At 50.2% G+C, this 16,082-nt stretch overlaps 3 protein-coding genes across 3 annotated transcripts, besides 30 other annotated features; all 3 read left to right on the forward strand.

Moving 5' to 3' along the window:
• Positions 1–351: 351 nt before the first annotated feature.
• Positions 352–386: a microsatellite.
• Positions 387–849: 463 nt separating this feature from the next.
• Positions 850–869: a microsatellite.
• Positions 870–877: 8 nt separating this feature from the next.
• Positions 878–6,550, forward strand: PVX_113500 (hypothetical protein, conserved; the record flags this gene model as incomplete). The annotated part of the gene is made up of 1 exon (XM_001616041.1): positions 878–6,550. One exon carries the CDS (start codon positions 878–880, stop codon positions 6,548–6,550), a length of 5,673 nt encoding a protein of 1,890 aa, XP_001616091.1.
• Positions 1,235–1,264: a microsatellite.
• Positions 1,412–1,450: a microsatellite.
• Positions 2,781–2,810: a microsatellite.
• Positions 3,477–3,496: a microsatellite.
• Positions 4,163–4,187: a microsatellite.
• Positions 5,482–5,502: a microsatellite.
• A 212-nt stretch (positions 6,551–6,762) lies between the features above and the next one.
• Positions 6,763–6,927: a microsatellite.
• Positions 6,928–7,538: 611 nt separating this feature from the next.
• Positions 7,539–7,558: a microsatellite.
• Positions 7,559–7,935: 377 nt separating this feature from the next.
• Positions 7,936–8,000: a microsatellite.
• A 187-nt stretch (positions 8,001–8,187) lies between these two features.
• Positions 8,188–8,215: a microsatellite.
• A 341-nt stretch (positions 8,216–8,556) lies between these two features.
• Positions 8,557–8,634: a microsatellite.
• A 449-nt stretch (positions 8,635–9,083) lies between these two features.
• Positions 9,084–9,140: a microsatellite.
• Positions 9,141–9,842: 702 nt separating this feature from the next.
• Positions 9,843–9,871: a microsatellite.
• Positions 9,872–9,982: 111 nt separating this feature from the next.
• Positions 9,983–10,009: a microsatellite.
• Positions 10,010–10,137: 128 nt separating this feature from the next.
• On the forward strand, positions 10,138–13,489 carry PVX_113495 (polypyrimidine tract binding protein, putative; the record flags this gene model as incomplete). Its single annotated transcript, XM_001616040.1, has 5 exons — positions 10,138–11,698; positions 11,892–12,028; positions 12,222–12,479; positions 12,654–12,857; positions 13,048–13,489. 5 exons carry the CDS (start codon positions 10,138–10,140, stop codon positions 13,129–13,131), a joined length of 2,244 nt encoding a protein of 747 aa, XP_001616090.1. The 3' UTR covers positions 13,132–13,489.
• Positions 10,698–10,719: a microsatellite.
• Positions 11,086–11,110: a microsatellite.
• Positions 11,180–11,213: a microsatellite.
• Positions 11,393–11,425: a microsatellite.
• Positions 11,653–11,694: a microsatellite.
• Positions 13,427–13,446: a microsatellite.
• A 215-nt stretch (positions 13,490–13,704) lies between the features above and the next one.
• Positions 13,705–13,851: a microsatellite.
• Positions 13,767–13,787: a microsatellite.
• A 135-nt stretch (positions 13,852–13,986) lies between the features above and the next one.
• Positions 13,987–14,030: a microsatellite.
• Positions 14,031–14,214: 184 nt separating this feature from the next.
• Positions 14,215–14,235: a microsatellite.
• Positions 14,236–14,732: 497 nt separating this feature from the next.
• Positions 14,733–14,765: a microsatellite.
• Positions 14,766–14,835: 70 nt separating this feature from the next.
• PVX_113490 (hypothetical protein, conserved) lies at positions 14,836–15,914 on the forward strand. Its single transcript, XM_001616039.1, has 5 exons — positions 14,836–14,894; positions 14,998–15,046; positions 15,191–15,326; positions 15,472–15,533; positions 15,628–15,914. Exons 1-5 carry the CDS (start codon positions 14,842–14,844, stop codon positions 15,697–15,699), a joined length of 372 nt encoding a protein of 123 aa, XP_001616089.1. The 5' UTR covers positions 14,836–14,841; the 3' UTR covers positions 15,700–15,914.
• Positions 15,111–15,202: a microsatellite.
• Positions 15,746–15,765: a microsatellite.
• Positions 15,797–15,825: a microsatellite.
• Positions 15,915–16,082: the final 168 nt, after the last annotated feature.

The raw sequence follows: 16,082 nt of genomic DNA on the forward strand, positions 1-16,082 counted from the left end.
TCTTTTTTTTTTTTTTCTTTTTTCCGCTTTATCTGCCAAGGAAAGATTTACCGGCGGAACGAACTTTACCAAAAGAAGAAGCGAACATGAGGCGAGAGAAAATTTCGTGTATGTTGTTTGAATGCTCCTTTTAGCCCTTTCATCGTTCGCGCAGAGATGAACATTCCTATGCGCGCCAGCGTAAAAGCAGAAATGTACTTTCCTTGTGTACATGCCTGTGCGAGTACGTTGTATTAACTTTTTAATTATCTTTTTTTTTTTTTTTTTGCATATTGTCTTAGCAACATATTTGTGAGCTTTGCTTTTTTTTTTTTTTTAATCCTCCACCCATTCGTTTTGTCCCCCGCAGTAGCGCGCGAGCGTTTTGTGTTTGTGGGCGCGGTTATTGGGGCGGTCATTTGGGAGACCACTCGGTGGACCACTCGTGCCCCTTGCACCCCCCTCGGCGCGCCTCCGCTGTGCATGCCGCACATGTGTAGATGCACATGCCGCCGAGCGGGAGCACGGCGAGCTGAGATAGCCCGTCAGGGTAGCAGCCATCCTTTCTAAGTAGCAGCCATCTTTTCTAAGTAGCAGCCATCTTTTCTGAGTTGTAGGCAGCTTATCTGTGTAGCAGCCAGCTTATCCGAGCTGAGCCAGCCTGCCCAAGCCGCTCCCAACTTGAGTTTGTTTCACCTGCGGGGGCGCCTCGCGCACGTTTGTTTCAATTTTGAGTTGGCGTTTATCCGGGTGGCCTCTCATCGCTGGGCGATCGGGGTAGACACGTGAAAGGAAAGAAGGGCAGTAGCACCCCAGCAGGGGCACACGCGCATAGGTGCACACTGCTAAGGGCTGAGAGAGATAGTGGCCCCCCCAAGTAGCTCATCGGAAGAGCAAAATGAAAGCGCAGGAGATAAACGGGCACATAATCGCCCAGGGAAACTACACCCGAAGAGCCTTCCAAACGAACAACATAAAAATAAAAACGAGCAGCATAGTAAGCACCATCGAGAGCGTCCAACCGAAAAGCACCAACCTGCTAACCCTCAATGAAAATTTAATATCCAAAATAAGGAGCGATGGGTTAGAAATTATAAAAAAGGAAGGAGAAATTTTAGATGTCAATTCGAAGAACGTTTGTTACGCATTGAAAAACGGAAAGTTCCGTTTGATCAATCAAAATGGGATCAACACGACGAGGATAAAGCTCCCCTACGACAATGAGGTGGTTTATGTGACGTTTAATAAGGAGAATGGGAACTGTTTGCTTCTCCTAGACGTTAAGGGGCATTTATATGTATACAGGATTAATGAATACAAAGTGGAGTTGATCCTCTGTTTGAATTTCCCCCCCTACCAGAAGAAATCGTCGTCGTGGACCTCTTTGTCCTCTTCCAACAATGTGGGGGTTGCAAATACGTTGAAGAGTGGCTTCCCTCTGAAGGCCAGTTGGCTACCCAAAAGTGAAAACTTCTTTCTAACGGGGCACAACAACTGTTTATACATTTGGAACATTTCTTTGCTGACTAACGTGATGGCTGCGAACAAGTGGAAGGACGAGGTGGATGTGACCGACCAGTTGGTGGCCGGGTGCGCCGTCACGCTGCCCTTCGAACCGATCATGCGCAGGTACAGTTACGTAGCCGCTAAGGGGGATGGAAGTCAATCGGGTGGTGAAGCTGGCAACCCGTCGCACGCCGCTGATGAGAAGACGCGGCTGAACACCTACTGCATGAGCCTCAATGGGAAGTACCTCCTCGCGCTGTTGAACAATCGGTACGCCGTCATCTGGGAGCTGCAGCGCAGCGGCCCGGGAATCAGTTTCACCCTCGTGGGTTTCAGCTCCCTCCAGAGGGAGTTGCAGAGGGTTAAGGCGACGCTGCAGGGTGGGGACGGCGCAGCGGAGGAGCGTTCAGCAGACCATTCGGTGGACCACCCAACAGACCACTCAGCAGACCATTTAGCAGACCACTCGGTGACGCTCCCACCCAGTGGGGCGAACACCCAAAGCTGCGCCGACGTGGAGATATCCTCCGTGCACATACTGAATAGCTTCTTCCAAGCCAACGAGGGTGGTGAAGGAGCAAACCAGAGCACCTACTACTTGCTCGTTTTCCACAGCGCGTGCTGCATATCTGTTTTTCCCTTTAATAATAAAAGCGGCCCCAGCGGAGGAGACACAACGGAACGTATTGACATCCTGAGGGAGTGCAGCGTACAAAATATTTTTGTGGAGAGAAACCACGTGAATATAGAAAATATAGAACTGTTTGTGGACCCTTCGGAGTTCTTTGTCTTTTTTAACATCTCCTACCGTACAGGTGCCTCCAACTCAGCGGACAACAGTAGGAGCCTCATCTTCATTTTCGAGATTTTTAATAAAAAGAGACTGGACTTTAAAATACACCCCAAATATTTGCACCTCCCTAATGATACCATCTTGCCCCTCTGCTCCATCAGACTCATCAAAACGAACGACTGCCTTAAATTTTCCAAAGTTCTAAACGTTTCTGTGTCTTCGTCTTCATTAAATATAATTAACCTTTTTATGTTTTCCATTATTATTAATTCTTCGAAGAAGAGCGTGAGCGTGCAGTCGTTTTCAGCGCCCATTCCGCTCCTCATGGGGGACGTTTGCGGCGGCGGCGGTGGGGAGGGCTCTCCCGAGGGGGAGAAGCGGGAGGGAGAAGCAGACAATGAAGAAGCGAAACGGGAAGAGGAGCCAAACAGTGAAGAAGCGAAGCGGGAAGAGGAACCAAACAGTGAAGAAGCGAAGCGGGAAGAGGAACCAAACAATGGAGCTGCCCCTTCCGCTTCCCCCCCCTCGGCGCACCCTGGCGGGAAGACCCAACCGGATGGCATCCAAACGGAAAAGGAACAAACTGTCAACATACAGAACAACATAGCTCACTATGAGGAGTTCCTAAACGCGATAATGACCACGGGGGTGGGAAGTCAGCAGACACCCGGTGCAGGGACAGGCAGGGGGGCCATAACGGGTCTACTAGAAAACGCCAACGGTGGGCACCAAAGTCAAAGGGAGGTTACTACTCTACCGGGTGGCAGTAGTGGAGACGCCCTCCAGCCGATGAGTAAAAGCGAAATGGCATTTCTCGCTTCGATCAAAAGGAGAGGGGTCGACGCGGGGGTAACAGAAGAGGGGGGAGTAACCGTAGGAGCATCTACTGCTATATATAATGCCACTGCGGAAGAGGCGAACCTGCGAAGTGACGAAGGGCGTGTGAGCGTAAGAGAGAGGCTAGGGGATCTCCTGGGCAGGGGCAGCAGTGACGGTGAAGAGGCGGCCCAGGGAACTCAGGCACCCCACACACCCCACGCAGCCCACTTAGCGGAAGAAGGAGCCGATGCAGCAAAGAACCAGCTCGCGGGTCACCCCGAAATGGAGCAAGTGAATGTTCCGACAGGCGAAGGGCACACGGGGGAGCCACTGGAGATGGCGCGGAAGGTGCTTGAGGGTGGAAGGGATGCCTCCATTGTTAGGGGCACCATTGTTAGGGGCACCATTGTTAGGGGCGCCAATTTGCACGTGGAGGAGACCCCCCCGCAGAGCGCAAACCGCGTTATAGAAATGCCAACCAAAGAAGTGGTCGAAAAATTGGAAGAAGTGGCAAGCACGAAAAGACCAGCGCCAACGACGTCGCATAGGAGCAGCAGAAATGAGGAGCACACAAATTCCCTTTTCTTTTCCCCTGTGGAGGGAGGGAGCAGCGCTGCCCCCCAAGGGGAAGCCAACCAGATAGCTGCCGACATACCCCTTTTCCCCCACGCTGAGGCGAAGGCGGAAGTTAACGAACAGGAGGAAAAAAAAACCGTCGAACATAACAGCAACATTGACATTATTATGTCTACACACGAGGATGCGCTGAGGCGGTTCATGGAGTGTGAGGATGGGGGTGAGCCCAGCGAGGTGGACCACCAGGAGAAGTCAGACGAGGAGAACATACCCAAAGTGGACACCCAACATAGCGTTACCGATGGGGAGGTGGCAGCAGAGAAGGTCCCCCTCGAGGAAGACACACAGCAAAACGAGGTTGGCCTGAAGAAGGAGAAAAATTTGAACTCCTTTTTGCACAAATTAGGGTTTTTCAAGAGCAGCCCCTCCACAGTGAGCAACGCCAACCAGGGGGACCCCCTAAACGAGGGCAAAGACGAAACGGAGAAGGAAAAGCAACTGGAGGTATCACCACCCAAAGGTAAAAAGAAGTCAGATGAGTGTAGTGAGGTGTGCGAGATTGGTGGAAGACAGCACTTAACTTCGGATCCCACAGAAGGAGGAACTACCATGATGGGTAAGGAGACCAAACGGATGGCGAAAAAAGAGGGAAGTGAAATGACCGGACTGAACAAATGCCCTAATAAAGAGAGAGAAGCGGTGAGCGTTAAGGAAGCGTTAAGCAGTAGCTCTCCTGTGAACACTACTGTGGAAGAGCGAACGGGGAAGATCCCAGACGACGTGCTCAAACAGATGTGCAGAGAGATATGCAGAAAGGTCAGCGACAAGATGGCAGACATCGTGTACGAGGAAATTAGAAGCTCCGGATTGGCACCCCCGACGAAGGAGCAGCACCACTTGGAAGGAAGCACTCACCGGGGAGGAGTCAAATCATTCGACGAAATGGCAGCCTCGGTTAGCAATTGCAACAGGAGGATGAATGAACTGGTGGAGGAGATGGCCATGCTGAGGAACGGGAGCAAAAGTATGAGCGGCAAGATACTGCCCATCGGCACCACGGTGGGGAAGATCTACGACGCGCTCAAAGGGGGTGGTTCACACATTGGCGGCGTGGGCTGCGCGAGCTGCGGGGGCGGCCAGGGGGGCCTCCCGCGCGGACAGAAGGCCAGCGGGTATGAAGCCAAGGTGGAGAAGCTCATCAGCGAAATGAGCGCTTTCAAGAAAAATATGAATAGCGTAACGAGCAAACTGTCCGAGACGCTATCCTGTATGTCCGAGGATTTGAAGAGCGCCTTCGCCAAGTCCCTAAAGGGGAACAACGAGCAGTTGAAGCGGTGGGCCTTGCACGATGTGCGGCATGGACGTAAGGAAGAAGAGGGGGAGGCTCATCAAATGGGTGTCCTCACGGAAAACGGCGTAGACCACCACGTGGACCACGATAGGGCCACCATCCAGACGGGAAAGAAAAACACCCCCCCTTTGAACAAAGATATGGCCGACTTCTTTAACAGCGCGCATCAAAACGCAGTAAAGAAAGTCATGCCCGCTGTCATCTCTTCGGAAATTCAAATTCAGTTTGCCAAAAGTGTTATCCCCGGGATGAAGGAGGCCTATAACACGGGCTTCCAGTCGATGAAGGAGTCTCTAAATTCCTTGTTGGTAGAAAATAGGGAGTGGCTGAGCAAAGAGCTGTATGCCATAGAAAAGGCGGTGCTGTGCGAGAAGGGCGGGGGAGCAAAAAGGGACGACGCGCTAATCTCGATTAGCAACAAGCTGGAGGAACTGCAAAGCGAAATGAAGCTTTTCACCTTCAACATGCACAAGCAGATTTCGTACCTGCGGGAGGACATCAACGGGATTGGGAAGGCCCGCATGGAGGAGCTGCCCGACGGGGGGGAACTCGACCGCGCGATGTTGCGCGAGGGGGGAGAAGAAGCGGAGGAGGAGGAGGAGGAGGAGGAGGAGGAAGAAGCGGAGGAAGGAGGAGAAGAAGAGGAGGATGAGGCCAGCTCCGCGCCGGAGGAAGAACTGGGCCCGCTCAATGAGCAGCACGGTGACCACCGCAGAGATCACCGAAGAACCCCCAGCGGGGCGAGGCAGCACGCTCTGCCAAACCAAAGCAGCGTCGATGATACCCAAAATAGAAGCAGCAGCTCCATCGCGGAGCTAAAGCAAGAGGAGGATTACCCCCCCAAGCCGCGTAACGACACCTCGGACATCCTCATCAAAGGCAGAATAAACCACCTGCTGAGCGAGCGAGAAGTGAACCAAGCATTCACGTTAGCCCTCTCCATAGACATCGAAAGGAATACAAATGCTTATTGGCTGCTCCAGCTGTGCCATCGATTCAATGTGAAGCACCTCCTCAGTGAGAGGATGTCTCTAACCCAACCAGTGCTACTAGGAATAGGCAAAATATTATGTGAGTCTTTTATAAAAACACCCAACCTAACAATGGAAGAGGCGGACTTCAGGATGAAGTGGGTTCAGGAGTGCCTCCAAGAGTTGGACGTAAATCACTCAGATTTGGTGAAAACAAATTCCTACATTTTTGTGAAAAATATGGTAAATAACATTTCTGCGTTTAGCTACCTCGTGGGGAAAGAAATTGGGAAGCTGAACGATAGCGTTGTGAATTTGGCCAATCTGGACCTTAACAAGAGGATTCTTTTAAATGAAGATCCGCAGCTCAGGGAGAAGAAGATGGCTGGCAGGTCGGCCGTGGAGGAGACGGAGGCCCTCGCCAGCAGAAATTTGTATATGGGCTCCCCGCAGAAGTATTATCTGTACAACAAGAATATGCTCGTCGCGCTGCAGGAGAGGCTCATGCTGATTAGGAAGCTCCTCAAGAGGTACTGCGGGGTGGGGAAGTGGTGAAGCGGTGAGGCGGCCACCGCGCACGTACGTGCGTGAAAACTGCGTCCCCCTCGCCGGGGCTCCCCGCTGGCCCACGTTTACCGCTTATCACTCCCCACCGCTTAGCCCTCCACACCGCTTAGCACTCCCCACCGCTGCGCATTCTCATAACTTCTCCTTTGGCACCTTCTCTTCCCCCCCCCGCAGCATTATCGCCAGCCTGGGCACCAACGAAGACGCCCCCATGTGCAGCAGGTAGTGTGTCGAAGCCGCATCGCAGAAGGGGGCATACCCCCCCAGCATGAAGAGACACCATTTTTACGCTCACTTGCGACAAATGGGAGATAGACCCGGAGATGCTCAAAGGGAAAGTGAGAAGCCCTTTTGGATGAACGCGCGAACAGCCACAACGAATTGCACACCTGTGCGAGGTGCATAACTGCCAATTTGCTGTGCGTGAGGGAGTAACAAGCTGTTTTGTCTTGTTCCATCGGGAGAATGTCACCCCCGTTGTGCAGATGCCCCCAATTGTTTAGCCATGCAGTGCCGCTCTCCTTTTTTTTTTGGCCACATCGCTGTTTGTGTATGCATCGGTGGGGATTTTCTCCCGGCATAGGAGCCCCTGTTTGTGCCCCCCATGTGTGACCTTTTTTGGCCATTTTTTCGCCCCTTTTTGGGCCATTTTTTTTCGCCCTTTTTTGCCCCCTTTTTTTTTGCGCCTTTTTTTCGCCCCCTTTTTGTTCTCCACCCCTCTGCAACCATTCACCAGCACGCTGGCCACTCATTGCAAGTCACCTTTGTCATCCCCCTCGTGAAAAATGAACGGGGGGAAAAACGCAAATATGTTTATTAAGAATTCGCTCGCGTGTCTCTGCGAGAAGGGTAGGTACTCGTATACATATGTGTATAGGTCAGGGGAGGATCTTTTTTTTTTTTTTTTCCTCCCAAGTGGTGAGCAATCTCTCAGATTGAGAGAGTCACCATCGGTGCTGTGACTACCTTGGCCCCGCCGCTTTGGGGAAGGAAAGCCGCTCTGGTCGGGGGCAATACATTACGGTGCATCTTCTCACATGGAGGAAGGCACATCCCCTGTCGGGTGCACATCCGTACGCATTCCAGGTGATGTGCGGTAGTGGTGAAATGCGGCCGTGGTGATGTGCAACTCCTTCCGCTGAGGTTCTCCATCCAAATGGGGTTTGTCCGGCACGCTGCCCCCTCCGTGCGCGCGAAGGACGCTACGTAAGTGGGTATGTTACGGTAGATGCCTCCCATCCTAACGTCCAACATTCTCCCCCACGCGCATGAAGATGATGCACATGTGTGCACTTCTAACCACTCTGGGGGTGCCTTATCGCTCTGCCATCGCTAAGGGTTACACCTTCACGGAGTCCTTTTCATGACGCATATGCAGTGGGCACTTACCTAAAACGTTGCCATGTGGGTTTAACCCTTTTTGGGTATCCCCCAAGGGTGTCAATCTTTGGCCCAACTAGCAGCGCCCGAGACGAGTCGACAGGCAGGTTGGTCTTTCGGCAAAAAGGGGAAGACCTGAACGGAGGGGGATAAATGCATCCCTGCGGAGTTTGTTCCACCCTAAGCATCGTGTTATGCTTTGCTGCGTTCTGTTTTACCCCCTTATGTTCCACTTTTTCTGGGGCAACGGGTAGGCACATCCGAGAGAGGAAACCCCCACGCATGCGCATGCAACAACCACAGGCATGTTCTCCCCCTTCTTTTGAGCACTTGTTTTTTGTACGAAATGGGGATGGGGGGTTCTCTTCCAGAACTTGGTTTTTTTTTTTTTTTATTTTATTTTATTTTATTTTTTTTTTTTTCCCTCCACCAGTGTTGCCGCTTTCACTTGGGGGAAAAAGTCAGTTGTAAATTTGCAGAGCATATTGGTCTCTGCCGCTTGCGCTTGAGAACACCTCTGATGGGCCGCGGTGAGCGCGTTAGGCCATACGGTCATCAGTGCATACTTACTGTGCATGTATGTATTACTACTATATGTACACTTTGGGGGGGCTCGCGGAGGAGGCGAAATGGTGCTGCCCGAAAAGTCGCTGCCGAAAAGCCGCTGCTCCCGCGTGCGTTTCTTCCTGGATTACGCTGCGTACGCGCAATACGCACCAAACATGCATACCATACGCGCTGCTTTTGCGGTGGAGGGCATATAAAAAAAAAGGGAAACGACCTTCTCTCTTGCGTGGCACAAGTTTATGGCGACACAAGGCAGCAACGCGCAAGCGGGTTATATGTGAGGGGGTAAGGCCGGGCCAGGGCAGGCAGGGAATCCTTTTTTTCCCCTCCATATGCCCCAAGCTGCGCTTATTTTCTACAAACCAGTGCTCAGCAGCAGTCACGACAAAATTTATCGCCCCTTTCTTCTCATCGTTTCCCACGTCGCGCGGTAAAAAAAAAAAAAATAAAAATAAAATAAAAAAGTAAAAAAAAAAATAAAAAAAAATAAAGAGAATAGAAAAAAAAAATAAAAAAAAATAAAGAGAATAGAAAAAAAAAAAAAAAAAAATAAATAAAAAAAATAAAGTAGCAAAAAGAACAGCAAAAAGAGCAATCAACAGGGAGGTTAACTCATCGGATAAGCGATCACATAAGCGTTTGCTTTAGCTGTTTGCTTAACTGTTAGCTTACCGCTTGCTTACCGTTTGCTTATCGTTTGCTTATCGCTTGCTTTACCTGTTTGCTTACCATTTGCTTCCCCTTTTGCATACCCCACCGAACAAACAAATGGCATAATCCCGTTCGTTACACGAACACTGCGCAGTTTTCTTGCGTCGCTTCACTTTTCCCACCCGCAACTACGCGAGTACCAGGCGGAAGAGAAAACCTATGTGGCGCAACGTATGTGCTTATGTGACTACCTGTGCAGGGAGCCCATATGTGCGTACTTCCCCAAAGGCGCCGCATACGTATGCATAAATATTTGAATCCTTTTTTTTTTTGTTTTGCCCCACCGTTTTCCTGGCCCCTTCTGCATTTCGCCATCGCCCCTACGTTAGCGTGCGCGAGCGAATGCTCTTGCATAAGCTCACCGCGAATCCGCTAACCGGCTAATCTGCTGATCTGCTAATCGGCTAATCCGCCAATCCGCCCGTCCGTTCTTCTGCCCTTTTGCGCCAACCCCCTGTACATACGTTTAACCCTCCATTGTGGGCCTCCCCCGAGTTGACTGCGTGTCGTGTTTGCCACTTGGAGGGTCCCCTTCCGCCCCCGGCCTTGCTACGAATATAAGGACTCCCTGGTGCAGTTTGTGTGGACGCTCTTTTTTTGGGGGGAGACCACGGGGGGGAGGCCACTGCGAGCGTGCAGGTCGACGTCCATTTGCCCTCCCGTTGTTACCCCCCTCTCTCCGCGTACATGTTCACTGTTGTGCTCATCCCGCCGCGCCTACATTTGTCAGAGGATAAAAAAAGAGTGCCCCACGCAGCCCCCCCGTTTTAATCAAGCGCGCAGTAGATCACTCCGCGTGAGGGTAAGTGTAAAAAAAAAAAAAGAAGAAAAAAACGCAACAGAGCGCAGAAGAAGGCCAATTTCCCAGGCACACATCTATAGGAGCATTCCCCAAAAAACAAAGGAGCAGAGGAAAAATGAATAAGAGGACCCTTTCCAATGACGAAAACGAAAACGAGAAAAACAAAACCGGCGTGAAGAGATACCTGATGAGCAATGATGACCCGTTTGAAAGTCAGAAGATATTCCACGAAAAAAACTGCGCGTCTAAAATTAGTGCCAATTCGTTAATAGACATGAAGGAGGAGGATGGGTACGTTCTGAGTGACTTGAACAGCAACATGAATGGAAATGAGAACGACGGGGAGATGAGTTGTGGCATGGGTCGAGGCACCACCCTGATGGATACCACTATGAGCAATGAGCGGGAGAATACCAAATACGGGGGGGTTACCACGATGGGCGAGTTTGGCTACGGAGGTGTCGTGGGGGGAGGCTGCGTTGGCAACGGCTGCGTGGGGGCGGGCTGCGTGCCGTCTCCCTGCGTGGCGAACAGTTGCCCAGCCAACAATTGTGTGGCGAACAATTGCGTGGCGAACAACTGCACCGCCAACAGTTGTGCAGCCAACCCCTGCACCCCCAGCGACGGCGGGGTGAGCAACCAGCCCCCAAACATATACTACCCCAGCGACAGCAAGAAAAGGAAGGGTAGCAAGTACAGCGGAATGCCATTCCTCAAAAAGGAAAAAAACTGCGTCAACACATTCCTCGTTTTGAAAAACGTACCCAGAGATGCAGACGAGGAGGATATCAAATCGTTTATGAGGCCATTTATAAAAAATACCAGCCCAGAAATTATTTTTGACCGGGACGGAATTATTGTGAAGCTGTACGATGACGAATTGAACAAAAACATTTTCAACTACTTTGATGAGCACCCCACGCAGATTAAGGGCTCGTTTGTCAGCGTCAAGCTGTCGAAGCTGAGTGAGGATAGTGGCGGCGCCGCCGTTAATAAGGAGAACCTGGACGAGTACGAGGGCGGGGGCGTCGCCGCGAACGCCGCCGCGGGTGCGGGGCAGATTAGCGGTCAGATTGGTCAGATTAGCGGCCAGATTGGTCAGATTAGCGGCCAGATTGGTCAGATTAGCGGCCAGATTGGTGGGCAGATTGGACAGATTAGCGGCCCCATTGGCGGACAGATGAGCGCCCCGATTAGCGGCCAAATTGGCGGGAGCGGAAGCAACCTGGGCAGCGTGGGCAACGTGCCGAGCGCGAAGGACGCCCTAGAAGGCGCAAACAAAAAAACGGGCAAGCAAAACAAAAACGAGTCCTCGAGAGTCATCCTCGTGTCAGTCCTCAACCTGCACTACCCAGTCGACATAGAATTAATATACTATCTCTTCAGCAAATGTGGAACGGTAGAAAAGATCATCACCTTTTCCAGAAACCCCCTAATCTACCAAGCCCTAGTTCAGTTCCAGAACATCGAGACTGCCCAGGAAGCCATCAAGACGCTACACAACAGGAACATATACGATGGCTGCAACACGATACAGATCCAGTACTCCTTTTTGAAGGAGCTGGTTGTGAAGGCGAATAACTCCAGCTCGAGGGACTACACGGCCACCAACCTGGGCAAGAATAAGAACCTCCTGAACTTCCAGACCTCGCACGGCGTGCTGCCCACCCCGACACGTAAGGGCGGAGATGATCTGCCTAGCAGGGATCTGCGTAGCAGAGAGCTGCTTAGCGGCTAACTGCTTATCGGCGAAATGGAGAGACACCTCCTTCTTCATTTGCTGATGTCTGCCGCTTCCCCAGTTGGGGCCCACACATCTTTGTGTAACCCCCCCGTCAAAATTGCCCCCTTTCTTTTTCGCCCCCGCAGGGAAGGGAAACGACTCCGAGCTGTACCTCATGTTGGAAAGGAAATTCAAGCTAGTCGACTTCGACGCGAAGAACACCTCCAAAACGCCCGTCCTGATTTGTTACAACATCCCGAAGGACTACACGGATGTGCACAAGGTGAGGAGGGAGCGGCATGGAAATATGACCCTTGCTGACGTGTATATGTCTTGTGCGAACGGTGTGGTGAACGTTGCCCAGACTTATTTAGGGGTCCCTTTTTTACGCCCCAGTTTTGCGGCCCATTGTAAGCCTCACTGTTACGCCCCACTGTTTCACCCCAATTTTATGCCCCCCTTTTACCCCCGAACAGCTCTTCAACCTGTTCAGCGTCTACGGCTTCGTGTCTCGCATAAAAATCCTGCGGGAGAAGCCCGACTCGGCGCTCATCCAGTACGCGGGCTACCTCTTCGCCTCAGTGGCCCAGGAGTGCTTGCAGCACGCGAAGGTTGGCGACCAGGTTTTGGAACTCCACTTTTCAAAAATCCTAGACATCCGGATTGCGCCGCAGCAGAAGAAAATCGAGTCGTACAAGGCCAAGACATTCAGCAGCTACGACCAGCGGTATTTGGTATGGCCCCCGGGGGTGACGGGCGCGTTTGAGAGAGCACCCTGTGAACGTGCGCGTTTGAGAAAGTGTACCATTTGAACATACACGTGTGCGGGCGCCTGTTTTGTGTGGGCGCCCATCAACCCCGAGAAATTACCTGCACACTTGTTTTTTGTTGCCCCCCTTCCCGTGCAGCTGGCAGACCAAGCGAAGTACATAAAGGGCGCGTGCAAGCCAACCAAAACGCTGTTCATATCGAACGTCAGCGAAGAAGTGACGGAGGAATGCATGATGAATCTTTTTATGAAGTACGGAGAGATTAAAAAAATAAAAATCCAGCCCATAAAGGAGGGAAAGAAGCACATAACCATCACAGTGGAGCTCAGTTCAGAAGACACGGTAAGGAATGAGCAGAGTAATTAAGCCACGCTGCAGAGCGAAAACAGAACAGGCAACGTAAATATTGTATAAAAGCATGTGGGAGGAAAAAAAAAAAAAAAGATTGTTAAACGTGCCCAACAGGAGTGCTAAAACATATGCCTTTTTTTTTTTTTTTTTTTTTTTCCTCCTCCGCCTCTTCTCTTTTCAGGCAACAAGGGCGTTAATGGACCTCCACAATTTTTACCTGAAAGATCGCTTCATCAAAGTGTCGTACACCAAAACTCGATTATAATTAAAAAGAATAGAGCAATGCAGAGCAAAGCAAAATGAAGCAATATAAAGCAAATAAAGCAATATAAAGCAAAATGAAGCAAAATGAAGCAAAATGAAGTAAAGTCGAATGGCTCAGACGACAGAGGAGCCAGCGTGTTGTTCCTCTGACCACAGCGAGGGAAGACACATGATGACAAATTTGCTTCATTATTTATTTCCCCCATTTTATTACCATTTTATTACCATTTTTACCTCATTTTTTTTTTTTATCGAAAAATGCCTCTTGTTAAGTAACATAGCGTAGACCTCGAAGCGGGTTCTTTTTACGTGCGAGTATGATGTGTTGTTCGTCCATTTCCCCTTCCACGTGCAGTGGCAGCATTATTCGTGTGTGCGTGCAGGTGTATGCGTAGGTACGTTTGTATGTGCGTAGGTACGTTCATGTACGCATGCATGTGCGTATTCTGTGCGGCCTCCTCGTCCTTCCCCATGTTGTTATGTGTACACGAGCGCACATGAGATATATTTCCTCTACGTCATATCTGTTTGTCAACATGTGCACTGCATGCATGCCCCCCCCCTCTCCTCCATCCTTTTTGCCTCTCCCACGTCGCTTCTCCCATTTTGCCCCCCTCTTTTGGCCCCTCCTCCTTGGCCTCTCCCCTTTGGCTCCCCCATTTGGCCCAGCTCCCACCTCACCTCGACAATTAATTTTGTTTCAACCCCCCTTTTTTCTGAAAACCTTATCTACCTATAAAATCCTTTTATTTATTAATTTTTCGGAAAGAAAAAAAAATAATAAATAAACTCTCAGTAAGGATCTGCTCCTGTCTAAAGCACCACCACCGTCATCCCACCATTACAATCCCACCGTTATAATCCCATCCACCATCATCATCTCACCATCATCATCTCACCATCATCATCTCACCATCATCATCTCACCATCATCATCTCAACATCATCACCCCACCATTATAATTCCATCCACCATCATTATCTCACCATCATCATCCCACCGTCATCATCCCACCATCATTATCTCACCATCATCATCCCACCGTCATCATCCCACCATCATTATCTCACCATCATCATCCCACCGTCATCATCCCACCATCATTATCTCACCATCATCATCCCACCGTCATCATCCCACCATCATTATCTCACCATCATCATCCCACCGTCATCATCCCGTCCACCATCATTCCCATCACTATCCCACCCGTATGATTATCCTTTTTTTTTTTTTTATTTCTGAGCTACTTTCGCTCCTCAGGGCGGTGCGTTCCGTGCCCAGAGGGAACCCCCCCCAATGAAATTTGTTTTAGTGATTTTTTTTAAGTTTTACGTTTGCCTGGCTGACGTTTGTTTTCCTCCCCGTGCGTTGCGCGCGTGCGTCGTCTATATGTGCGTGTAGGTGTACGTGTATGTGTGCACGTGTATGTGTGCACGTGTATGCGTACGTACGTACGTACGTGTGTATGAAGTATGTACTCACGTTTCCGTGTACCTATGTACATATGTACGTATGCGTGCTCGCGCCACGACGGGCACTTCCCCCCATTTGTCGTTTTTTTAAGTCATTTGCCATGTTTATCCCAATAGTCCCATTTACTAACCATTTAAGCGAATTCACTGTTGTAAAATTTCGACTTAAAATTTGCCTGACCTGGTCATATTAACTAGCTTTTTTTTTCTTTTTTTTTTTTTTTTTTTTGGCACAATGGGTTTGGCTGTTTTTGAGAATGATAAAAATTTGTCATTTAATGGGGTGGAGTAAGCGGAAAAACGAAAAAGAAAAAAGTGGAAAGAACGCGAAACTGAGAGAGCGCCAGTGTAGACCAGTTCAGCGCTCATTTTAACGAAAATGTTTTCTCAGCAAAATAGTGGACGACGTTTATAAGGACAACCTGAACTTCCTGCAAAAGGTGTGACCCGTGCGGGGGGTACATTCGAAACAGCGCCCTTCACCATCGCCATCACCTCTGTGTGCGCATTTCTTTCCCCTTCATTTCGTTTTATTTATTTACTCATTTTTTTGTCCATCACCGCCTACTTCCAACCACCCGAAGAGCAAGAGCGAACTGGAGCGGAAAGAAACCGACCAATTCAGTTTCAGCATCGATAACCTGCTGATTCTGCTGGAAGAGGAGGAACAGCGGCGCCACGGCGAGAGGGATAAAATGAAGGAAGCCTTTCAAAACATAGGTTTACCAAATGACATTTTTGCATGCTCCTTAAGGGACAAGTAAATACATGCGTTATTGTATGTGCCTACACAAATGGGTGCGCCCCTAAATGTACACAAACGCTTGTCCACGTGCGTGCCCCTGGCGCGGCACGCCCTTTACAGCTTTGCAGCTAAAAAACGTGAAAAAATCAGTTAAGAAGGCGGAGAAATATCTTGAGAAAAAGGTGCCCCCCAAAATGCTCAAGTCGAATACTGCCCTTTCCAATGCGTACTTATGCTCACCGTGTATCCCCCCCTTCCTGTTTCGCTCCATTTCAGGAAAACGGGGAGATGATTGCGGGCTCGCACCAGGCGCTGGAGGACATCAAAAAGCGCATCGATGAATTGTGAAGCGGCACGCGCCGGTGCGCGGCGTGTCTGCGTTTTCGTTTGCATTTGCGCTGTACTTTCGTTTGCATTTGTGTGACGGGGAGTGTTTCCTCTCCCTGTCCCCCTTTCCATGCTGTTCCCTTCCTTTTTTTTAAACCTTTTCACATACGATCACTCATCATGTGGATGGTGTATGGCGTCCAAACGGGCGTTTAAGCGTAAAGGCTAAACGAAACAAACGAAGCGAAGCAAAAGGAAACAAAACGCAACTGTGTTAGCCGCGCAAATTAACTGGGCGTGTGGCGGCCCACATTGTGTCGCCAATGTACTGACGCAGCGGGGAAAATGGCGATGCGTAAGTGGCGATGCGCTATTGGCGATACGCGAGTGGCGCAAATGACAAA

This window comes from Plasmodium vivax, chromosome 11 (genome assembly GCF_000002415.2).
Source record: "Plasmodium vivax chromosome 11, whole genome shotgun sequence".
NCBI classification, from domain to species: Eukaryota; Apicomplexa; class Aconoidasida; order Haemosporida; family Plasmodiidae; genus Plasmodium; species Plasmodium vivax.